General features: G+C 42.8%; 1 protein-coding gene across 2 annotated transcripts; it reads left to right on the top strand.

Annotated features, from left to right (window-relative positions):
• On the top strand, positions 1-25,091 carry LOC148732412 (tetratricopeptide repeat protein 28-like). 2 transcript variants are annotated; one of them, XR_015999550.1, is made up of 3 exons: positions 1-105; positions 15,669-23,247; positions 23,952-25,091. XR_015999550.1 is itself a non-coding variant. In XM_088755743.1 (2 exons), the coding sequence occupies exons 1-2, from the start codon at positions 21,476-21,478 to the stop codon at positions 23,983-23,985; spliced, it is 1,806 nt and encodes a 601-aa protein (XP_088611869.1). In that variant the 5' UTR covers positions 18,576-21,475; the 3' UTR covers positions 23,986-25,091. The 2 variants fall into 2 exon arrangements, 1 of the variants encoding a protein (XP_088611869.1); XM_088755743.1 differs by lacking the exon at positions 1-105 and having other exon boundaries at positions 18,576-23,247.
• The last annotated feature ends 628 nt before the right edge of the window (positions 25,092-25,719 follow it).

Raw genomic sequence — 25,719 nt, 5'->3', positions numbered from 1 at the left:
GTTGTGTTTAAACTAGTAAATGTAACAACTTCTTATTTTTTTCAGGAAAGTAGAGCTTCAGTATTCATTGCTTTTATCTGGATTTCAAGAAACTTATAACCGAAGGTAATTGTAGTAGAACTGTATGTTTGTCAGGCAGTTGTCCTTTGATTTTAAACCAAATGTCAGAAAGAGTAATAACGAAAAGAGTGTTGATGTGGGCGACTGAACCGAATTCGTTTGAATCAATTAGTCACTTGGTTAACTGCTGGGAAGTTAGATTATTCGTAGAACGAATAATCAATGATGTGTCAAAAGTTAAATTCAGTTAATAGTGGTGTATAACTTATGTATTCTTCTATTTATTGTCATGTGTTTCTATTTCTGTATTTTTATCTCATACAGTCATTTCTGCTTTTAAATTAATGATTTAAAATTTAATTTCTGTTTCTTGTATATTTATTGAGTCTTTTGTTGAACCGAAATCTATGTAAGATGTTTCAGCGTCCACACACTGCCCGCCGAGACTAGCTATGCTGTATGTGGGTAGTGGTTGATTATGTTAAGTTAAGTTTAACGCCATTAGAATAAAGGAATAAGGAATATTTTCTTCGTTAAATAACATGAAGAGCGATATGAGTTCTTTGTAGGAACTGTGGTAAAAATTGAAGAACAGCTCCCCAAAATATTTCTGTCGGCCGACAGTCGGCCAACTGTCGGCGAACGAAACACAGAAAATACAATGAAAACAAATTCAGAAACGCGTATATGGACTGTCATCTTGGTAAGTTTGAACGTTCACAATTACCTCAAAATGAGTTTTGACAAACACTAGGCGATAGAGGTAAATTTCCAGTGTGAGGCATTATTGGGTATATCGATTGTCATTTATGTGAACTTGATGTATAGTATCTGACTGACACATTTCGTTCTGCTGAAATTGGAAGAGTTTTATTAATAAGGGTAAATTTTTTCAAAGACTCACAAAATTGCAGGAGCCCGTGTTTTCGATGTGTTTCGGTTGTGTTTTCGTTGTGTTTTCTATGTTTCGTTCACCGTATGTCGGCCGACTGTTGGCTGACAGATATTTTAGGGAGCTGTTCTTCAATTTTACCGGAACTGTAGTGCAAAGTGAGAAGTTTGGTCATGCGCGCTGGTATACTCTTTCCGTGAGGTTTAAACAAATATGACCACTGTTGAAGGTCGGAAGCAGATATATGAATAAATTTTTTCAACTCAAATACAGAAATTTCCGAAGTCAGTTCAGTTCGGCACAGCGATTCGACCAACACAATACATTGGCTTTTCCCAGTTACGAGAAATCTCACGAAATAAGACCAAAAACACATCGGGTTCAAAGTGTATAGGAAACAATTTTTTCCCCGCTAATTCTGGTCGTTGGTAATGTAAGGAAAACGACTGTGAAGTTTTAAGATCTTGAGAATATTTTGAAACCCCTTTTTTTCGTTCAAAATGCGCGCTACTTTCATCATAAAATTGTCCCAGAGATCGCGCGGCCAAAATGACGTAAAAAGATACTTTCTGGAGAATCCAGTCTGACTACTTTCCGAATCTCTAGACATAACCAAAATAAACAGTGCGGGTCGAAAATTAGCGTTAAATCACTCGCACATTCGAAGCCCAGAGCAAGAGAAATTAGGAGGCGCCTGCGCGACAGCGATGTTATCAAACATTGTGACGTAACAAGCATCGTCCCCAGTTTCCCGGCACACATTTATATGGAAATTAGCGGTATTTCCGCCGCAAAAAAATCATCCAAATTCTTTTTTTTCGCATTATCGAAACATTTTTCATTTATTACTTATATTTAGAAAGAAAATACTTAATAAAAAGATTGTGTCATATACACTTTAACAGGAACAGGAAGTGATATAAAGATCGAGCGAAGGAATGACTTTTACAGTCCGACCAAAATTGACCCTTTAATCCACAAAGACTCGCTCAAAAATTCTACTTAAGTTGATTTCGGGAAAGAAACATGGATTAAATTTTACCTGAAAGATTATTCTTACTTTTATTTTGGTTCTCCCGCTTTAAATAACCGCGCGCGTTCAAGACAGGTGGAAGACAATACAAACAGGCCGTTGAGAGGGTCTCGATGGGGGGGGGGGGGGGGGGGTAAGAATATCAGTTGTCAGTTAAAATTTTGGCTATTAATCAGTTGGTAGTTAAATTTTCGACCATTTGTGAGTTGTCAGTTAAATGACTGCTACTGATTAACTTGGCAAGTTTATTATTACTTTCCGACTCTATAGTTTGGGCTGAAAAGCACATATAGCGTAAACTTGAAAATTTAGTCGAAAACTGATACATTAAGAGCTGCTTTTTCTCAGTTCGGGCAGTTCTGGAATGAAACAGGATCTTTCAAATGACTTTCAGTCATTGTTTAAGTCAGTTACGACTCTTCTGAACGCAAACTTCTGTTTTCCCGTGCGCAACATTTCCTTTTAACACATTGACACCTGAACCGCCCGTAACCGCCTGAGCCACGCGATTGCCTCGCACGAAAACGCTTTCCCCCCTACCTCCCCTACTAAGTGGAGTTTTTTGTCCAAATTTCCTCTTTGTTTGGAGATTAATAAACCAATCAGAATCCGTCGTTTGCGCATATATTTTGATGGCTTTAGAGGGTACTAGAGGGGCATTATTCTACGAGTCTTCACTAACCGCCGCCTGGTTAGCTCAATTGGGAGAGCGCCGGACTGCTGTGCGGGAGGTCGAGAGTTCAATACCGGCCGGACCAACACTCAGGGTCTTAAAATTAACTGAGAAGAACATGCTTCCTTTCTTTAACATCAAGAAATGGTTAGATATTCTAGTCTTCTCGGATAGGGACGAATAAATGGAGGTCCCGTCTCCTGCAGGGTTAGGGGCAGGAGACGTTAATTTCCCACGCACGAGATTACTGTGTGATGGATGTCCTCCCCTGGGGTGGGATGGGTGGGTAACAGGACCCCCGTTGATACCAGTGTTTACTACACTGAAGGGGCTATCCTGTATAAATATAGATGTTTGTCTGTCTGTCTGTCTAAATGATCAAATTTGAAATTAGGGCGTCCGCGTGGCCGACCCTCAAAATTTCAAGTCGGATTTTTCGTTCATTTTCCATCGAGTTAGACCTTGCGGAACTCAGAATGTAAAGTAACAATGCTATAGAATACCCTGCTTGGAAAAGAATGGATATCAAGGTCTTAAAGGTGACAGAATAAGCTCTCGAGTCAACGACACTACGATTCTCTAAGGCGATGCGAATTATGGACGTAAAGGTAAAACCGAACTTTCGGACTTCAAGCAGGGCCTAGCGACAATTTGACGACTCGATGGTCCGGTAAATGTTATGTTCGAGTAACATTGTGTCCAAAAGGTATTGTTTAATAGAAGATTTTGCGTCAAATCGAAGTTTTTTCAGAATTTTCAACATAACGCGCGCAATTTCTGGTCATCAAAGCGGGTTTTGCTAAAAGCAGGCCCGCGGCCCAGCGGCCAGCGGCCCGCGGCACACGGCCCGCGGCCTACGGCCTTGTGGTCTGGCAGCCCGAAGGCCCAGCGGCCCGCAACGGCCTGCGACTCGGAGGCCCGGTGGCCCATTCCTGATTTTCCACAGTCTTTTTGTCCAGCAGTAAATCCACGCGCATGCACGGATCGACAATGAGGGTTTGTTGCATGTTGTTCAGATAAAAACGTTTTAATTCTCTGTTCATTAGTCTCTTTACAGAAACCGATAGCACAATAGAGGAATCTCATTATCGAACGATGAAAGTTATTTTCAAACCATACTTTGAAAGTGAAAATATCATAAGTAATGTAATATGTGAACTGCGAATCTTTTCTATAGGGAGACATGTCGATCTATTTACAGGAACTCCACCCCAAAAAGAAAGCGTGTTCTCAAACATTGCTTTTCGGCGATGTAAGTACCGTATTCATTCGAATATGGTAAGCGCCCTGGACGCTTATTAAATTTTTGGTCTTCAAGGGCGGTGGGCCCTTATTCGAGGCTGGGCACTTCTTAAATTTGCACCATTTTTAGTAAGTAGCAGAATTTTAACAGTTCATTGAAAGCTAAGGTAAATTACTAAGGAAACTCTGTGTTCGGGTAAGTCTCTTAGTGGTACCTACTCGATTGCAATCTCATTGTCACTAAGGTCAACGAGCGAAATCTACTTCTCAGTCGGGCGACCGATCGATTTGCCGACGTTACGCTGTCGGACATCGAGGAGGCAGCTCCTTATTCGTGGTTTGCGAAGAAATATGGTACATTATTTCGGGTGTAAAAGGAGTACTTTTCGATCATTGCGAAAAGTGAAAAAAATCAAACCCCGCCATCAAGAGATTCAAATTTTCTTGTTTGTGTTGTGCTTCAATTTTACCCTTGGTTCATATTTTCTTTTCCTTTGTTGTTATGATATTTTCACTTTCAAAGTATGGTTTAAAAATAACCTACATCGTAATGAAAGTCCTCTACTGTGCTATCGGTTTCTGTAAAGAGACTAATGAGCAGAGAATCAAAACGTTTTTTCCGAATAACATGCAACAAACAGAAACAAGGATTCAAATGATTAAATGGTAAACGAATTCAAGCTCACTGTCATCCATTTTGCACACCCAAACTCGATGTAGATCTGTGCATGCTCGTGGATTTACTGCTGGACAAAAATAACTGGGGAAAATCAGGACAGGGCCTCCGGGTCGCAGGCCGTTGCGTGCCGCTGGGCCTTCGGGCTGCCAGGCCACTGGGCCGCGGGCCGCGGGTCTGCTTTTAGCAAAACCCCATCAAGGCAAGTAAACAACGATCTAAGCATGATGAATTTTACCGCGTGGGCTTTGTACACTTAAGAAATTCGTACGTTTTTCGCTAATAACAGCAAATAAAAAACTTTTTTGAGTAAATCTGTCGTCCCGAAATATTCCTTGGCCATTTTAGTCTTGCTTCCTATTGATAGATTCCAAGCAACTTGAGATCTCTTCACCCACGGACAAATTTGCATATTCCCTTTTGAAAATGGTCTACAGGCTCATTTGCACACATGCGAAAATATTTTGCGATGTTTATCTTTCATCTTGATTTTTGAGTTAAAACGTAATACGCAGCTATCGCTTTTTTCGTCGGAAATAAGTTCTTTAATTAGTCTGTTTTCACTGGAGCTTTTTTTGGAAAAGATGATTTCTAAAAATTTACTGCGCAATGTGTTTGCTTTCTTGGTTTCTCCAAAATTTTGACTTTTCGTAGGCACGTGTTACACAAGAAGATCATCAGAAAGAAAACAAACTTGTGAAAAGTCCTCTAACACAATATATTAGATTTATGTTTTGTTTTACAAAGCTTCGATTGCGGTTGGCTTCGATGAAATGATCGGAAAGGAACGCTTTTTCGTCTACTTTTCAACTAGGTTATTGGCGAAAGCATCCCTTAGAAATCCAGGCGAAAATGGGCGCGAAATGGCCGCCCAGATCTAGACACCGTAATTGGGGTAATATCTTCATCCTCTTGGTCAGAAAAGTCGTTTTCTGAGTCTGTGTCATATTCGTCTGCATGTGTTCGCACCTCAGCAACTGTCACTTCAACGATACGGTCATCAACAAATGTGATATCTGTCACATCTCCACCTTCCGAAGTAGCTTGAACAGCTCAGCCTTTGTCGCTGCTGAACCCTACTGACTGATCTCCCGAGTTAAAATCGTTACCTAGTCCCGCCAATAAGTCCACTTTGGTTTAATCTTGTTGTTTCGTGTAGACGGCCGGTGGTAGAGCTCCTGCCCTGTCCTTGGCAGTTTCCTCCCGAACTGTCCTCTGCCTCAAGGGACGATACTTTTCCATAAATTCTTTCATAGCACTTTCAATAGATAGATAGATAGATAGATAGTTTATTTAAATATACCTGGCAGCCTCGCGGCTGAATTGCGTATATTACAATAATGTAATTAAATAAATATATTATATAACGTATACAAGAATATTCAAAATTATAACAATTAAAAAATCTATGAGCTAAAACCTATCTATATTTAAAAGCTATATTTACATCATCTACATAGGTTTCTAGGAAACGGTCGTTAAATTAACTGTTGTTATTATATTTAATGGTGGAGGCCATCATGAAGGTGTTTTTAAAACGGTTTGTCCTCCACCGGGGGATTTCGAAACGCCTGTTACGTCTTAAATTGTGCTTTGGATGGTTGGCACAAGGCAACAATTCACGAAGCCCGTGATTATCTTTTCCGATAATGTTGCTAAAGAGATTGCGGCAAATGTCTTCCAATCTCGGGGTCGATCCCTACTGAGGGTAGAGGTCGCATAAAGTTTACATTTGCAAACTACGTGCTGGTCTGAGGGACAAGATAGTAGGATTTTTCATGAGTAAAATACTTGGCAGCCCATTTCGTTACTCTCTTCAACGACTTCTTGGTAATTAATCCAAAGTCTTGGGAATACTGTAGTGCGGTGAAAGTCTCATGCTTAAAATGTGAAACTGCATCTAGATTCTCCACAACTACTCTGAGTAATGTGCCCAATTCAATATCTTGGAGATAATCGTTGTTAATTGAGGCTATACTGTTGTGCAGGCGGTGCATTCCTTTTTCAAGAAGTTTAAGTGAGACTTGAGTTTTATGAGACACAGTTCCTTCGGGGCCGTTTTTTGCTGTGGTTTCCTTTATACTGTGCCGTTGTCTCACTTCAGAAAAGGTCTTTGTGATGTTGTCATTTACATTTGATACTTTGTCTACGGCATCTTGAAGAGACAATTGTGCTTTCTCTATGTTTTGGGCTCCGATACTAAAACTGTTATAGAGACCTCCAAGAACGACACAGGACCACTTCTAAGACTTCTAAGAACGGCACAGTACCACTGAGTACGACACAGTACGACACAGTACTACTGAGTACGACACAGTACCACTGAGTTCGACACAGTACCACTGAGTACGACACAGTACGATACAGTACGACACAGTACCACTGAGTCCCGACACTAGTTTAATGCAACCTGTAGCCACATCCGATATAAATAGAGCCTTCTCCATAGAACAGATGCCATGAACTTGCGTAAAAGAACACGTTTCATCCGTTCCTTCACTTGCTCCTTCCTGACCAGAGCCCATTAAGGTTTTAACGTTTTTCTCAGAAGGACTGAAGAACTTTACCTTTGAAGTTGAAGTTCATTTATTTGTTTAAGCAGGTTGATTAATTGGCAGCTGTAATAGCTGATGTGGACCTGCTGTCCTAACCCACCCATCCCACCCCAGGGGAGGACATCCATCACACAGTAATCTCGTGTGTGGGAAATTAACGTCTCCTGCCCCAACCCTGCAGGAGACGGGACCTCCATTTATTCGTCCCTATCCGAGAAGACTAGTATATCTAACCATTTCATGATGTTATAGAAGGTAGCAAATTCTTCTTAATTATTTTAAGACCTTGTGTGTTGGTCCAGCCGGGACTCGAACCCTCGACCTCCCGCACTACAGTCCAGCGCTCTATCCATTGAGCTAACCGGGAGGCGGTTCGATGCCCCGAGTCAGTGAACGCTATCCCGTCTTCAAATTCACAGTCTTTTGATTTCTCTACAAGACTCCGAGTTGTTCTTTAGAAGTTGGCTAACTTCTAAGCTTGAAAGGTCGCAAACGACGGTAAAGGTCGCCTGCTGCAAAGTAAGCTCTTCGAGAACTTCCATAGATATGATATTCAAAATGCCAGTCGGGTAGGTCACGAGTCTGACTCCGGTACCAGCAATGCCAACTCCATTGTAGTGCCGTAATGTCACTTGTATAATTCCTCTTCGGGCATCGCCTTGCACACAACAGAATGTTTTCACTTGCAGCACAGACTGAGGTTGGCTTTTCTAAAGAAGGGCGAACTGAACAAGCTTCGAGTTTCCGAATTCAGCGGCTTTGAGTTTCCGAATTCATCACTTTTGAAGTTACCAAGGAGGCGATAAGAACAAAATGGTATATCATTGCGATTATTACTGTGAAGCCATGAGGTACGTAACAAATGCTGCATAATGTAACTCGAGCCAGCTAAGAACCTCTCTAAAATCACACAAAACCAGAATATGCCCAGCAGACAAAAATCATGAAATAAGACCAGTCAGTCGCATCACTGCGACTCTATAAGATTTCACTTTTCACAGTCATATTAATTATGCCATTATAATCTACATAAAACATAATCTACATGAATTAAAGAATGAGAAAATTCTGAAAGAGCTTCTAAGTCGGCATCCAATGGAGTGGGCGTTTTATAAAAAAGAGTAGGCTATTAACTTATATATATATATTGAGCACTCTAACTAGGATGAGTCATTGCTCTGCAATTGCGCATGCTCGCTAGTGTACTCTAGTTTGAGCACTCTGGCATGGCTTAGACGATACCACAAAGGTTGGATCGTTTGGGGTGACCATATTGGTTCTCCTCCATCCTAGCATTAGCACTGCACTGATGAGGCCCAGAAGGCCGAAACAGTACTGTCTGCAGTGCACACTGTTTCGACCTATGTGGGTCTCATCAGTGCATTGCAGACACTGGGCCAAGCTCTGGAATAAACCATTGCCTGGGCGCTACACTTGTGGGACCAAGTGCAGACATGTTGCCATGCGAGAGTGCTCAAATCACAACTAAGGTCAATACCAAATACCAAACCACTCCAATATCAAATACCAAACCACTCCAATATAATACTGTTTAATTCGCTTCCTGTTCTAGCCAGCATGGTCGGAAGCTCCAAATTCCATTGCATGTCCGTAGTTAACGTAAAATCATCGCTCTTGCCGCCTGATTTCGGAGCCGTGTGATAAAGTTTCACATCAGAATCTCCGAGGTGATATTAACTGGACAACTCCTTTAGACTAAGGAACGAAGTAAGGTGCTTTTTCAGCGCCAGTACGGTTTTAACATCTTTGATAGGAATGCGGCTTCTGTGACGCTCAAATGCCGTTTCCGACTCGATTCCGTAAAAGCTTACATCAGCTCTTAAAATACCAGCATTCACGGCCATCGCGTAAGTTGACGATCGAGTTGGGCATCAATGATCATATAACTAATATGTGACACATGACCTTGATGTGGATGGCACATGCGGTAATTATTAACACTCTGGAGTACTCCTACTTATATGTAATAGAAAATGTACTTTAATTGAACAAAATAAATCAACTGTCCTTATTTTACATCTATTTTTTAGGATATTTTGGGCGATCCGGACTTTTGTCAGTTGTCAGTAAAAGCCCACCACAAATGTCAGTTGTCAGTTAGTTTTTCAGCAATTTGTCAGTTGTCAGTTAAAAAATTTGACCATTTGTCAGTTGTCAGTAACCATTCCAGACCCTCTGTTGGGACTCACTCAAAGGTGACCACGTTCGTTTAATAGAAGTGACTGGTTAATAGAGGTGAAAATTACAGTGATTTAGGGGAAACAAATTCGGGACTTTGTCAACCGACTGCTTCATACTGTGACGGCTAGAACGGTTCGACTGTTCGAGAGCAACAGATTATAAATTTCCAAGAGCACATCTCTTGACCAGAGTAAGTCAAGCAAATGACTAAAGGGTGAAAGTTTCCAAAGAAACTGTGGTGCTGCGCGTGGGTGGGGGTAACAAGGTAATTTGGTAACAGCAACTAAGTTGAAATTGTAAATTGGCCACCGTAACGAGTTAAATACTGAGCTATTTTAAAAAGCTTTTTAACTCGTTACGGTGGCCAATTTACAATTTCAACTTAGTTGATAAAGCCAACTTACTAAGTCAAGAAAAGCCAAATACATCCGGCCAATTATCCTATTGGAATCGCTGGAAATTGTAGTGAGTTACCCGCCTTGAGAATCAACATATTTCTCGAGTAAGTCGCTTACGTAAAACGCTTCAATCGTCAGGGCCGTCCTGTTATAATCTCCAGTATAAAAGGCGTTTTGCGATTCCCAAATGTAAGACCGAGCGTTCTTGCAGAATTTTCCACTGCGTTAAGGAAAATCTCTGCGTTCCGCTAGTTCAGGACTGTATAGGACTGTATCTTTCTGGTTTATCAAGTTTATTTACGATCCGCATACGCCTCTACAATTTCCGTACAATCTACGTTCAGTCGATCTCAATGTCTATTCCGAATGCCCTCAATTACAACATGTTATCTCTATTACCAAACTAATCCTTACCCACACTAGTCCCTACCCAGACTAGTCCTTATCCAGACTAGTCCCTACCCAGACTAGTCCCTACCCAGACTAGTCCCTACCCAGACTAGTCCTTACCCAGACTAGTCCATACCCAGACTAGTCCATACCCAGACTAGTCCTTATCCAGACTAGTCCCTACCCAGACTAGTCCCTACCCAGAGTAGTCCCTACCCAGACTAGTCCTTATCCAGGCTAGTCCATACCCAGACTAGTCCCTACTCAGACTAGTCCTTATCCAGGCTAGTCCATACCCAGACTAGTCCCTACCCAGACTAGTCCTTATCCAGACTAGTCCCTACCCAGACTAGTCCATACCCAGACTAGTCCCTACCCAGACTAGTCCCTACCCAGACTAGTCCATACCCAGACTAGTCCTTATCCAGACTAGTCCTTATCCAGACTAGTCCATACCCAGACTAGTCCCTACTCAGACTAGTCCTTATCCAGGCTAGTCCATACCCAGACTAGTCCATACCCAGACTAGTCCTTATCCAGACTAGTCCCTACCCAGACTAGTCCATACCCAGACTAGTCCCTACCCAGACTAGTCCCTACCCAGACTAGTCCTTATCCAGACTAGTCCCTACCCAGACTAGTCCCTAACCACACTAGTCCCTACCCAGGCTAGTCCCTACCCAGACTAGTCCCTACCCAGACTAGTCCCTACCCAGACTATTCCCTACCCAGACTAGTCCATACCCAGACTAGTCCTTACCCAGACTAGTCCATACCCAGACTAGTCCATACCCAGACTAGTCCATACCCAGACTAGTCCTTATCCAGACTAGTCCTTATCCAGGCTAGTCCATACCCAGACTAGTCCCTACCCAGACTAGTCCTTATCCAGACTAGTCCCTACCCAGACTAATCCTTATCCAGACTAGTCCCTACCCAGACTAGTCCCTACCCAGAGTAGTCCTTACCCAGACTAGTCCATACCCAGACTAGTCCATACCCAGACTAGTCCTTATCCAGACTAGTCCCTACCCAGACTAGTCCCTACCCAGAGTAGTCCCTACCCAGACTAGTCCTTATCCAGGCTAGTCCATACCCAGACTAGTCCCTACTCAGACTAGTCCTTATCCAGGCTAGTCCATACCCAGACTAGTCCCTACCCAGACTAGTCCTTATCCAGACTAGTCCCTACCCAGACTAGTCCATACCCAGACTAGTCCTTATCCAGACTAGTCCTTATCCAGACTAGTCCATACCCAGACTAGTCCCTACTCAGACTAGTCCTTATCCAGACTAGTCCTTATCCAGACTAGTCCATACCCAGACTAGTCCCTACTCAGACTAGTCCTTATCCAGGCTAGTCCATACCCAGACTAGTCCTTACCCAGACTAGTCCTTATCCAGACTAGTCCATACCCAGACTACTCCCTACCCAGACTAGTCCAAACCCAGACTAGTCCATACCCAGACTAGTCCTTATCCAGACTAGTCCTTATCCAAGCTAGTCCATACCCAGACTAGTCCCTACTCAGACTAGTCCTTATCCAGACTAGTCCCTACCCAGACTACTCCCTACCCAGACTAGTCCATACCCAGACTAGTCCATACCCAGACTAGTCCATACCCAGACTAGTCCATACCCAGACTAGTCCATACCCAGACTAGTCCATACCCAGACTAGTCCATACCCAGACTAGTCCTTATCCAGACTAGTCCTTATCCAGGCTAGTCCATACCCAGACTAGTCCTTACCCAGACTAGTCCTTATCCAGACTAGTCCCTACCCAGACTAGTCCATACCCAGACTACTCCCTACCCAGACTAGTCCATACCCAGACTAGTCCATACCCAGACTAGTCCTTATCCAGACTAGTCCTTATCCAGGCTAGTCCATACCCAGGCTAGTCCCTACCCAGACTAGTCCCTATCCAGACTAGTCCCTACCCAGACTATTCCCTACCCAGACTAGTCCATACCCAGACTAGTCCTTACCCAGACTAGTCCATACCCAGACTACTCCATACCCAGACTAGTCCATACCCAGACTAGTCCATACCCAGACTAGTCCTTATCCAGACTACTCCTTATCCAGGCTAGTCCATACCCAGACTAGTCCCTACCCAGACTAGTCCTTATCCAGACTAGTCCCTACCCAGACTAGTCCATACTCAGACTAGTCCCTACCCAGACTAGTCCATACCCAGACTAGTCCCTACCCAGACTAGTCCATACCCAGACTAGTCCCTACCCAGACTAGTCCTTATCCAGACTAGTCCCTACCCAGACTAGTCCATACCCAGACTAGTCCCTACGCAGACTAGTCCCTACCCAGACTAGTCCATACCCAGACTAGTCCTTATCCAGACTAGTCCTTATCCAGACTAGTCCATACCCACACTAGTCCCTACCCAGACTATTCCCTATCCAGACTAGTCCATACCCAGACTAGTCCTTATCCAGACTAGTCCATACCCAGACTAGTCCCTACCCAGAGTAGTCCCTACCCAGACTAGTCCTTATCCAGGCTAGTCCATACCCAGACTAGTCCCTACTCAGACTAGTCCTTATCCAGGCTAGTCCATACCCAGACTAGTCCCTACCCAGACTAGTGCTTATCCAGACTAGTCCCTACCCAGACTAGTCCATACCCAGACTAGTCCTTATCCAGACTAGTCCTTATCCAGACTAGTCCTTATCCAGACTAGTCCATACCCAGACTAGTCCCTACTCAGACTAGTCCTTATCCAGACTAGTCCTTATCCAGACTAGTCCATACCCAGACTAGTCCCTACTCAGACTAGTCCTTATCCAGGCTAGTCCATACCCAGACTAGTCCCTACCCAGACTAGTCCTTATCCAGACTAGTCCCTACCCAGACTAGTCCATACCCAGACTAGTCCCTACCCAGACTAGTCCCTACCCAGACTAGTCCTTATCCAGACTAGTCCCTACCCAGACTAGTCCCTAACCACACTAGTCCCTACCCAGGCTAGTCCCTACCCAGACTAGTCCCTACCCAGACTAGTCCCTACCCAGACTATTCCCTACCCAGACTAGTCAATACCCAGACTAGTCCTTACCCAGACTAGTCCATACCCAGACTAGTCCATACCCAGACTAGTCCATACCCAGACTAGTCCTTATCCAGACTAGTCCTTATCCAGGCTAGTCCATACCCAGACTAGTCCCTACCCAGACTAGTCCTTATCCAGACTAGTCCCTACCCAGACTAGTCCATACTCAGACTAGTCCCTACCCAGACTAGTCCATACCCAGACTAGTCCCTACCCAGACTAGTCCATACCCAGACTAGTCCCTACCCAGACTAGTCCATACCCAGACTAGTCCCTATCCAGACTAGTCCCTACCCAGACTAGTCCATACCCAGACTAGTCCTTATCCAGACTAGTCCTTATCCAGACTAGTCCATACCCAGACTAGTCCCTACTCAGACTAGTCCTTATCCAGACTAGTCCTTATCTAGACTAGTCCATACCCAGACTAGTCCCTACTCAGACTAGTCCTTATCCAGGCTAGTCCATACCCAGACTAGTCCCTACCCAGACTAGTCCTTATCCAGACTAGTCCCTACCCAGACTAGTCCATACCCAGACTAGTCCCTACCCAGACTAGTCCCTACCCAGACTAGTCCTTATCCAGACTAGTCCCTACCCAGACTAGTCCCTAACCACACTAGTCCCTACCCAGGCTAGTCCCTATCCAGACTATTCCCTACCCAGACTAGTCCATACCCAGACTAGTCCTTACCCAGACTAGTCCATACCCAGACTAGTCCATACCCAGACTAGTCCATACCCAGACTAGTCCTTATCCAGACTAGTCCTTATCCAGGCTAGTCCATACCCAGACTAGTCCCTACCCAGACTAGTCCTTATCCAGACTAGTCCCTACCCAGACTAGTCCTTATCCAGACTAGTCCCTACCCAGACTAGTCCCTAACCACACTAGTCCCTACCCAGGCTAGTCCCTACCCAGACTAGTCCCTACCCAGACTATTCCCTACCCAGACTAGTCCATACCCAGACTAGTCCTTACCCAGACTAGTCCATACCCAGACTAGTCCATACCCAGACTAGTCCATACCCAGACTAGTCCTTATCCAGACTAGTCCTTATCCAGGTTGGTCCATACCCAGACTAGTCCCTACCCAGACTAGTCCTTATCCAGACTAGTCCCTACCCAGACTAGTCCATACTCAGACTAGTCCCTACCCAGACTAGTCCATACCCAGACTAGTCTCTACCCAGACTAGTCCATACCCAGACTAGTCCCTACCCAGACTAGTCCTTATCCAGACTAGTCCCTACCCAGACTAGTCCATACCCAGACTAGTCCCTACCCAGACTAGTCCCTACCCAGACTAGTCCCTACCCAGACTAGTCCCTAACCACACTAATCCCTACCAAGGCTAGTCCCTACCCAGACTAGTCCCTACCCAGACTAGTCCCTACCCAGACTATTCCCTACCCAGACTAGTCCATACCCAGACTAGTCCCTACCCAGACTAGTCCCTACCCAGACTAGTCCTTATCCAGACTAGTCCCAACCCAGACTACTCCCTACCCAGACTAGTCCTTACCCAGACTAGTCCATACCCAGACTAGTCCCTACCCAGACTAGTCCATACCCAGACTAGTCCCTACCCAGACTAGTCCTTACCCAGAGTAGTCCCTACCCAGACTAGTCCCTACCCAGACTAGTCCATACCCAGACTAGTCCCTACCTAGACTAGTCCATACCCAGACTAGTCCCTACCCAGACTAGTCCTTATCCAGACTAGTCCCTACCCAGACTAGTCCTTATCCAGACTAGTCCCAACCCAGACTAGTCCTTACTCAGACTAATCCTTACCCAGACTAGTCCCTACCCAGACTAGTCCCTACTCAGACTAGTCCTTACCCAGACTAATCCCTACCCAGACTAGTCCTTACCCAGACTAATCCAATTAGCCCCTAGCAATTAAACCCACACCCACTATTGGTGGAGCACGTGTCGCATATTTCTATGTGTCACAGGATGTTTCAGCCCAAACGTACGCCCTAAATTCCTCTAGATAATTTACTTGCGTGTATAAGCTAATAATTTACCGATTATTTATTTTATCTATTTGTCTTTTTTTTGCTATTACTGATTGTGTAAAAACACTTTTCACAACAAGCGTTTCAAAAAATGTTTTTTTGTAAGATCATGTATTAACAACGAATTTTAGTGAACGGTGAGTTTTGTAAATGAGATCGATGGCGTTGTACATATTTTAACAGTTCGAGCTTTCATTATACTTATAAGACATTATTATTTATTTAGGACTTTATTGCTATCATTAAATTATACTCGCTATTATAAGATATTATTTTATACATCATTTTACTACATTATATTATATTTTATACTATATTTTAAATACACAATTCACCTTAGTAGCTGCAAGCTTTTTACAGATAAACTATCTATCTATCTATCTAAATAATATTTAATCGAGCGGTTGTAAACGGCGAATCTAACCCAGTTCAATTTAAAAATCCTCAGATTGACGCTGTCACATTGGATTCAATCGAGTAAGTTGGAAAACGGTGGTAATGGACAACGAAGGAGGACTTATGGTATCCGCTATAGTTCTTGGTGTTGTCGCCTACCTTCTGAACACTAGCCGTGGCTTACAAGCCACGAAGTTAGGCGAAGAATGGTTGATCTTTCTAACCTCTAATGTACGGGTAAAAGAATACCACTGGTTTCCCCTGGTTTACCAAGCAACAAATAGGCTAATGCTCGATGTCGCATACAAGGTCTCTAATTACACATCTGCAGAAAGGTACGCGAAAGAACTTCTTATCATACATCACGCCTCTGGTGACACACTTAAGGAAGGGAAGCTAAGCTTGGTACTGGGACAGATATATCTGAAACAAAATGAATTTGAAAAGGCTAGAGAATACTATCAAAAGGCAGCTGATATAACAAGGAGTATTGGAGACAAACAAACAGAGGCGCAGTGTTACATGATGATAGGAAAATTATTTTATTCACTGTGTGAATATCACAAGGCTGAGGAATATTACAAGAAAGCACTGACAATCACTGTGCCAAAAGGCGACAGAGATAACGAAGCAACCATTTACGGAAACCTAGGTAATATCCTTCAGTCGCTTGGGGAATACGACAGAGCTAAAGAATATTACAAGAAAGCACTAGCGATCAGAAAGGAAATTGGTAACAGAAAGGGAGAAGCAGCTGACTACGGAAACTTAGGAACATTGTTTCACTCGCTTGGTCAATACAAAAAGGCTCAAGAATACACCGAGAAAGCACTAGCGATCAGAGAGGACATTGGCGAAAGAAAAGGAGAAGCAGCTGACTACGGAAACTTAGGAACATTGTTTCACTCGCTTGGTCAATACAAAAAGGCTGAAGAATACACCGATAAAGCACTAGCGATCAGAAAGGAGATTGGCGACAGAAAAGGAAAAGAAGCTGACTACGGAAACTTAGGAACATTGTTTCACTCGCTTGGTCAATACAAAAAGGCTCAAGAGTACACCGAGAAAGCACTAGATATCAGAAAGGAAATTGGCCACAGAAAAGGAGAAGAAGCTGATTACGGAAACTTAGGAACATCGTTTCACTCGCTTGGTGAATACAAAAAGGCTCAAGAATACACCGAGAAAGATCTAGCTATCAGAAAGGAGATTGGCGACAGAAAAGGAGAAGCTGCTGACTACGGAGACTTGGGAACATTGTTTCACTCGCTTGGTCAATACAAAAAGGCTCAAAAATACACCGAGAAAGCACTAGCGATGAAAAAGGAAATTGGCGACAGAGAAGGAGAAGCAGCTGACTACGGAAACTTAGGAACATTGTTTCACTCGCTTGGTCAATACAAAAAGACTCAAGAATACACCGAGAAAGCACTAGCTATCAGAGAGGAGATTGGCGATAGAACAGGAAAAGCAGCTGACTACGGAAACTTAGGAACATTGTTTCACTCGCTTGGTGAATACAAAAAGGCTCAAGAATACACCGAGAAAGCACTAGCAATCAGAAAGGAAATTGGCGACAGAAAAGGAGAAGCAGCTGACTACGGAAACTTAGGAACATTGTTTCACTCGCTTGGTGAATACAAAAGGGCTCAAGAATACTCCGAGAAAGCACTAGCGATCAGAATGAAAATTGGCGACAGAAGGGGAGAAGCAGCTGACTACGGAAACTTAGGAACATTGTTTCACTCGCTTGGTGAATACAAAAAGGCTCAAGAATACACCGAGAAAGCACTAGCGATCAGATAGGAAATCGGCAACAGAAAAGGAGAAGCGGCAGACTACGGAAACTTAGGAACATTGTTTCACTCGCTTGGTGAATACAAAAAGGCTCAACAATACACCGAGAAAGCACTAGCGATCAGAAAGGAAATTGGCGACAGAAAAGGAGAAGCAGCTGACTACGGAAACTTAGGAACATTGTTTCACTCGCTTGGTGAATACAAAAAGGCTCAAAAATACACCGAGAAGGCACTAGCGATCAGAAAGGAAATTGGCGACAGAAAAGGAGAAGCAGCTGACTACGGAAACTTAGAAGCATTGTTTCACTCGCTTGGTGAATACAAAAAGGCTCAAGAATACACCGAGAAAGCACTAGCTATCAGAAAGGAGATTGGCGACAGAAAAGGAGAAGCAGCTGACTACGGAAACTTAGGAACATTGTTTCACTCGCTTGGTGAATACAAAAAGGCTCAAGAATACACCGAGAAAGCACTAGCCATCAGAGAGGAGATTGGCGACAGAAAAGGAGAAGCAGCTGACTACGGAAACTTAGGAACATTGTTTTACTCGCTTGGTCAATACAAAAAGGCTCAAGAATACACCGAGAAAGCACTAGCGATCAGAAAGGAAATTGGCGACAGAAAAGGAGAAGGAGCTGACTACGGAAACTTGGGAACATTGTTTCACTCGCTTGGTGAATACAAAGAGGCTCAAGAACACACCGAGAAAGCACTAGCGATCAGAAAGGAAATTTGCGACAGGAAAGGAGAAGGAGCTGACTACGGAAACTTAGGAACATTGTTTCACTCGTTTGGTGAATACAAAAAGGCTCAAGAATACACCGAGAAAGCACTAGCGATCAGAAAGGAGATTGGCGACAGAAAAGGAGAAGCAGCTGACTACGGAAACTTAGGAACATTGTTTCACTCGCTTAGTCAATACAAAAAGGCTCAAGAATACACCGAGAAAGCACTAGCGATCAGAAAGGAAATCGGCGACAGAAAAGGAGAAGCGGCAGACTACGGAAACTTAGGAACATTGTTTTACTCGCTTGGTGAATACAAAAAGGCTCAAGAATACACCGAGAAAGCACTAGCGATCAGAAAGGAAATTGGCGACAGAAAAGGAGAAGCGGCTGACTACGGAAACTTAGGAGCATTGTTTCACTCGCTTGGTGAATACAAAAAGGCTCAAAAATACACCGAGAAGGCACTAGCGATCAGAAAGGAAATTGGCGACAGAAATGGAGAAGCAGCTGACTACGGAAACTTAGGAGCATTGTTTCACTCGCTTGGTGAATACAAAAAGGCTCAAGAATACACCGAGAAAGCACTAGCTATCAGAAAGGAGATTGGCGACAGAAAAGGAGAAGCAGCTGACTACGGAAACTTAGGAACATTGTTTCAGTCGCTTGGTGAATACAAAAAGGCTCAAGAATACACCGAGAAAGCACTAGCCATCAGAGAGGAGATTGGCGACAGAAAAGGAGAAGCAGCTGACTACGGAAACTTAGGAACATTGTTTCACTCGCTTGGTCAATACAAAAAGGCTCAAAAATACACTGAGAAAGCACTAGCGATCAGAAAGGAAATTGGCGACAGAAAAGGAGAAGGAGCTGACTACGGAAACTTAGGAACATTGTTTCACTCGCTTGGTGAATACAAGAAGGCTCAAGAATACACCGAGAAAGCACTAGAAATCAGAAAGGGAATTGGTGACAGAAAAGGAGAAGCAGCTGACTACGGAAACTTAGGAACATTGTTTCACTCGCTTGGTGAATACAAAAAGGCTCAAGAATACACCGAGAAAGCACTAGCGATCAGAAAGGAGATTGGCGACAGAAAAGGAGAAGCAGCTGACAACGGAAACTTAGGAACATTGTCTCACTCGCTTGGTGAATACAAAAAGGCTCAAGAATACATCGAGAAAGCACTAGCGATCAGAAAGGAAATTGGCGACAGAAAAGGAGAAGCAGCTGACTACGGAAACCTAGGAACATTGTTTCACTCGCTTGGTGAATACAAAAAGGCTCAAGAATACACCGAGAAAGCACTAGCGATCAGAAAGGAGATTGGTGACAGAGAAGGAGAAGCAGCTGACTACGGAAACTTAGGAACATTGTTTCACTCGCTTGGTGAATACAAAAAGGCTCAAGAATACACCGAGAAAGCACTAGAAATCAGAAAGGATATTGGTGACAGAGAAGGAGAAGCAGCTGACTACGGAAACTTAGGAACATTGTTTCACTCGCTTGGTGAATACAAGAAGGCTCAAGAATACACCGAGAAAGCACTAGAAATTAGAAAGGAAATTGGCGACAGAGAAGGAGAAGCAGCTGACTACGGAAACTTAGGAACATTGTTTCACTCGCTTGGTGAATACAAAAAGGCTCAAGAATACACCGAGAAAGCACTAGAAATCAGAAAGGGAATTGGGGACAGAAAAGGAGAAGCAGCTGACTACGGAAACTTAGGAACATTGTTTCACTCGCTTGGTGAATACAAAAAGGCTCAAGAATACACCGAGAAAGCACTAGCGATCAGAAAGGAAATTGGCGACAGAAAAGGAGAAGCAGCTGACTACGGAAACTTAGGAACATTGTCTCACTCGCTTGGTGAATACAAAAAGGCTCAAGAATACATCGAGAAAGCACTAGCGATCAGAAAGGAAATTGGCGACAGAAAAGGAGAAGCAGCTGACTACGGAAACCTAGGAACATTGTTTCACTCGCTTGGTGAATACAAAAAGGCTCAAGAATACACCGAGAAAGCACTAGCGATCAGAAAGGAGATTGGTGACAGAGAAGGAGAAGCAGCTGACTACGGAAACTTAGGAACATTGTTTCACTCGCTTGGTGAATACAAAAAGGCTCAAGAATACACCGAGAAAGCACTAGAAATCAGAAAGGATATTGGTGACAGAGAAGGAGAAGCAGCTGACTACGGAAACTTAGGAACATTGTTTCACTCCCTTGGTGAATACAAGAAGGCTCAAGAATACACCGAGAAAGCACTAGAAATTAGAAAGGAAATTGGCGACAGAGAAGGAGAAGCAGCTGACTACGGAAACTTAGGAACATTGTTTCACTCGCTTGGTGAATACAAAAAGGCTCAAGAATACACCGAGAAAGCACTAGAAATCAGAAAGGGAATTGGGGACAGAAAAGGAGAAGCAGCTGACTACGGAAACTTAGGAACATTGTTTCACTCGCTTGGTGAATACAAAAAGGCTCAAGAATACACCGAGAAAGCACTAGCGATCAGAAAGGAAATTGGCGACAGAAAAGGAGAAGCAGCTGACTACGGAAACTTAGGAGCATTGTTTCACTCGCTTGGTGAATACAAAAAGGCTCAAGAATACACCGAGAAAGCACTAGCGATCAGAAAGGAAATTGGCGACAGAAAAGGAGAAGCAGCTGACTACGGAAACTTAGGAACATTGTTTCACTCGCTTGGTGAATACAAAAAGGCTCAAGAATACACCGAGAAAGCACTAGCGATCAGAAAGGAAATTGGCGACAGAAAAGGAGAAGCAGCTGACTACGGAAACTTAGGAACATTGTTTCACTCGCTTGGTGAATACAAAAAGGCTCAAGAATACACGGAGAGAGCACTAGCGATCAGAAGGAACATTGGTGACAGAAAAGGAGAAGCAGCTGACTACGGAAACTTAGGAACATTCTTTCACTCGCTTGGTGAATACAAAAAGGCTCAAGAATACACCGAGAAAGCACTAGCGATCAGAAATGAGATTGGTGATAGAAAAGGAGAAGCGGCAGACTACGGAAACTTGGGAACATTGTTTCACTCGCTTGGTGAATACAAGAAGGCTCAAGAATACACCGAGAAAGCACTAGAAATTAGAAAGGAAATTGGTGACAGAAAAGGAGAAGCAGCTTGCTACGGAAACTTAGGAACATTGTTTCACTCGCTTGGTGAATACAAAAAGGCTCAAGAATACACCGAGAAAGCACTTTTAATCAGAGATGAAATTGGTGACAGAGAAGGAGAAGCAGCTGACTACGGAAACTTAGGAGCATTGTTTCATTCTCTCGGTGAATACGGAAAGGCTAAAGCATACATGGAGAACGCACTTTCGATTAGAAAGGAAACTGGCAACAGAAAGGGAGAAGCAGCTGACTACGGAAACTTAGGAGCATTGTTTTATTCTTTCGGTGAATACACAAAGGCTAAAGATTTTACTGAGAAAGGGCTGGTAATCACAAAGGAAATTGGTGACAAAAAGGGAGAAGCAGCTTTAAACGGAAACTTAGGAACATTGTTTCATTCCTTAGGTGAACTTGAGAAAGCCGAATTGTATTTTCGCGAGGCTTTCTTAAAGTGCAAAGGCATTGGAGATAGTATGACCGAGTTTAAAGTTGTTTGCGGTCTAGCAGTTTTGAAGTTAGCTCAGTTTAATCTCGAAGAAGCTTTTTCGTATCTTTTTCAATCTATTGCAAAATTTGAAAAATTGCGAAACTTTGTCAAAGGCAACGACTACTTCCAAATATCTTTGTTGGAGAAGCATGGCGTCTTTCCCTATGACACGCTCATTAAATTGCTCTCTGTTAGCGGAAATTTTACAGATGCTCTTTACGTTGAAGAACTTAGACGAGCAAGAGCTCTAGCGGACTTGATGACATCTCAATATTCTGCCAAACAGTTGCAGTTTTCAGGCGATCCGCGATCATGGTGTGGAATCCATGATATTATAAAAGGAGAAGCCAGCTGTAATTGTCTTTACCTTTCGGTTGATGATGAAGATGCACGGATTTGGATTCTGAAAACAAGCGGAGAGATTCATTTCCGAAGAAAGAGATTGGATTCAGATCGTTTTGGAAATGCCGGGTCAGTTCCTGACCTGAAAGTGTTTTTTTCGGAAAGTTTCCTCCACTTTGGCATTCTACCTAGAGATGTTTGCGAAGATCGCTCTTTAAATGACGAACGTGTTTTAACATCATCTGATGATGTCAACCGATCGTCTTTAACACACAATAATATGAAAAAAAATCTTCGTTTGTGCTATGAAATAATCGTCGCTCCCGTGGCCGATTTATTGAACGAGCCTGAAATTATCATTGTCCCTGATAGCTGCATGTACCAAGTGCCATTTGCAGCCTTAATTGACGAAGGAGGAAGATATTTGTCTGAAAAATTCAGGATCCGTATTGCTCCTTCTCTGACCACCCTCAAACTTATTAAGGACAGTCCTCCTAACTACCACAGTCAGAGTGGGGCTCTCATAGTGGGTGAACCTGAGGTGAGCGAAGTGATTTACAGGGGGCAACGGATTATCCTCCAGCCATTACCAGGTGCAAGAAGAGAAGCTGAGATGATTGGAAAAATGCTTGGCGTCCCCCCATTGTTAGGGAGATATGCAACAAAAGAGGCGGTTATTGAACAGATGAAGTCAGTTGCGCTGATACATTTTGCTGCTCACGGATATGCCGAGAGAGGTGAAATCGCGCTTTGCCCTGTTCGTACTACTAATGATATTCCACAAGAAGAAGAATACCTCTTGACGATGGCTGACGTGTCAAAAGTTCAACTTCGAGCTAAACTGGTTGTTCTAAGTTGCTGTCACAGTGGACGCGGAGAGACTAAAGTCGAAGGAGTCATTGGAATCGCTCGGGCGTTCTTGGGATCCGGTGCTCGCTCGGTGTTAGTGGCGCGGTGGGCCTTGAACGACGAATCGACAGAACAGTTCATGAATACTTTCTACGAACTCTTGTTTCGTGGTAAGAGTGCCAGTGAGTCTCTTCACGAGGTCCGAAAGTGGATGAGAAATAACGGCTTTCCTGAAGTGGAGAAATGGGCTCCGTTCATGCTGATTGGAGATAATGTCACATTAAGGTAGGTTTTTAAAGAAATGAGTCAAGTTTGTATTTAAAAAAACCGCAATGAAAATGACACTTAGTATGGGAATCTTCTGAGGCCTAAATGCACTGTTTATAACATGTCAGAAGGAAACAGAATTTAAGTGTGAAATCACCTACGTTGGAAGAAGTCAGCGAGGACTCTTATGTTTTTTTCTTTTTTTATTGTGCTTTTCCATCGAGTGTGAGGAGTGTAAAGGGAGACATTGAAGTGCATTTTCTTAAGTTCGGAGGATTTAAAAAAGCCACAAGGACACAAAAGTAAAATTCAGTGGTCCTCTCCCAAATCTAACCTCGTTTATTTCATGCAAAGAATGTGAGCTCGTTACGGTAAAGAGAGGATTTGTGCTGTATCCCATATAGTTCCGCCATGTATTCTATTATTGTTGAAAAGACGAAGGAGACAAAATGAAGACTGGTTTAATAACGACAGGCAATGAGTTACTGATAGGCATTTACTTCAAGGTGAGCTTCTCCAAGTAAATTATCTCAAATTCTGCGTGGAAACTCCGATCCTTGCCAAAGGCATCTACAGTATCCGAAGTTAACAGCGACTGAACCTGTCAGTCGTAGCAGCATAAATTTTTTTAACCAACTTATTGAATTAAACAATTTTCTTACTGAGGAAGTAATTCAAGATTAACAAGTACCTTTGCTCAAGTTGTAAATATTATCTTACAGGAAAGAAGACATAACCTCCAACGCTCACAACTGATTTGCAAATCCTGTTTCCGGAAGAAAGCTGACTCTCAGTCAAGACGCTAATCGTTGCCTCCACCGTATGAAACGGAACATTTCGTGTGATATAACAGAATGATTTTTTCAGTTAAGCAGTTATAAAATAGAATTTTGGGCTTTCTCCTTAGCAGACGGGCACGCCTTGTCATTTAGATGTCTGGAGTAATCTTCGTGAGGGGACCTTCATTGTAGATATATACAGCCAAGGAAATAATTAACATTTGAATAATCTAAAAAGGTTTTCATTATGATTTATGAGCCAGATAACCTTCTTTAGCCTTGCTTTTAATGAAAACAGTTGTTCATATAAATATTTAGTGTAATGAAGTTTTTTTGGAGGTTTTACAAGATATATTTTCATTTTATAAAGAAGAGGCCTTGAAAGACTGGAACGAACTTTGGGATTGATTCTTCGAAAAGGTATCGTTCATTTATTCAGCAAGTCATTGTAGACTTTTTAGAATACTTCAGAAGTTAACCTCATCTGAATATCAATGTTGGGGCCAAAAATGTAATTTTTGTCCATCCAACTGCCATTTTTTTTTGTTTTTTGACCGTACTCGGTCAAATTTGAGTTTCCAGTATCTCGAATGAAAGATAGTCATTGTAGACCCCTTTGTAGGACTAGTTACAAGAGGGGAGCTGATCCCAGTCGTATATATCAAATAAGGGGGACAGAAATTCAATTAGAATGTTCCATCATCAAAATCAAATTTTGTTCAACAGGTCACTGGACTATTCTTGTAATCGGTTAGATTTGAATTTCCGGCATCTTGAGTAGAAGATAGTCATTGTAAGACCTTTTTAACTCGTGAATTGCCCGTGCGCAAGAGCGAGTTGTAGGTATGATGTGATGAATGGCGCTCGCTCGCTCGCTCAATTGGTCGATTCCTGTAAACTTTTTTCTATTTTAGGCTTTTGAATGCATTTGATAGTTTTTGTCGAGTGATAAACAAACGAAATGGCGACCTTTGTTGCTAAGAATAGTGTTCGGGCGAAAAAGAAGCCAATGACAATCTTGAAAGAGTAAAAAAGTATACGTTTTTCATTAGTGAATGAATTAAAGTTTGCCCAATCTCCGAATACACTTTTATCTCTTGCAGCGTATATTTCATTTATGGCATGAATACTTCTATTTTTAAATGTACACATCCAGGAAAATGATTATTGTGTCCGAAAAAATAAAAATAAAATAGAGATGAAAAGGTAAGACAAACTCAGAATATACATGAGAACGTCGCATTTGAACCACCGACGTCGCTACCCTGAGAATGTCAGCTACCGCATTGCTCTTTACCATAAGACCACCGAAACACCTTGTTACCCTGGGGCGAAACTTTATCTAGATATAAATTTTACATTTAAAACGCTAATCTTTTGGGAATTTCAACCGCGGGCTCAAATGACTCGAGTCGCTGCTCGCCATAGTTAGTCCCCTCTCCTAACTATGAAGTAACGAAATGTGAAGTTGAGTGTGATGAATACTGTGACATTCAAAGTTTATCAGAACTTTTTAAGAAAATACACAACATTTTAGGTTTAAAAACATGCATGTTCGACAGTTCTTCTGTCATCTTCAGTACTAGTTCTTATTCACATAAAGTACAAAGTTGAATTTACAGCGTACACAGAATGCTTATTGCACATAACAGTAAAAGAAACACGAGAATGTAAACAAATACAGAGAAAGTTTTAAGTTGACACGATAACA

Source organism: Stylophora pistillata, chromosome 4, assembly GCF_964205215.1.
Source record: "Stylophora pistillata chromosome 4, jaStyPist1.2, whole genome shotgun sequence".
Taxonomy (NCBI): Eukaryota; Metazoa; Cnidaria; class Anthozoa; order Scleractinia; family Pocilloporidae; genus Stylophora; species Stylophora pistillata.
This window is presented reverse-complemented; position numbering and strand designations above follow the sequence as displayed.

What these genes read in the sequence shown, in the direction of transcription:
- LOC148732412 (XM_088755743.1), top strand. Translation starts at nt 21,476, where the DNA reads ATGGAGAACGCACTTTCGATTAGAAAGGAAACTGGCAACAGAAAGGGA. An exon ending in GGAGATAATGTCACATTAAG is followed by an intron (nt 23,248 to 23,951) that starts GTAGGTTTTTAA and finishes ATTATCTTACAG; the next exon opens with GAAAGAAGACATAACCTCCA.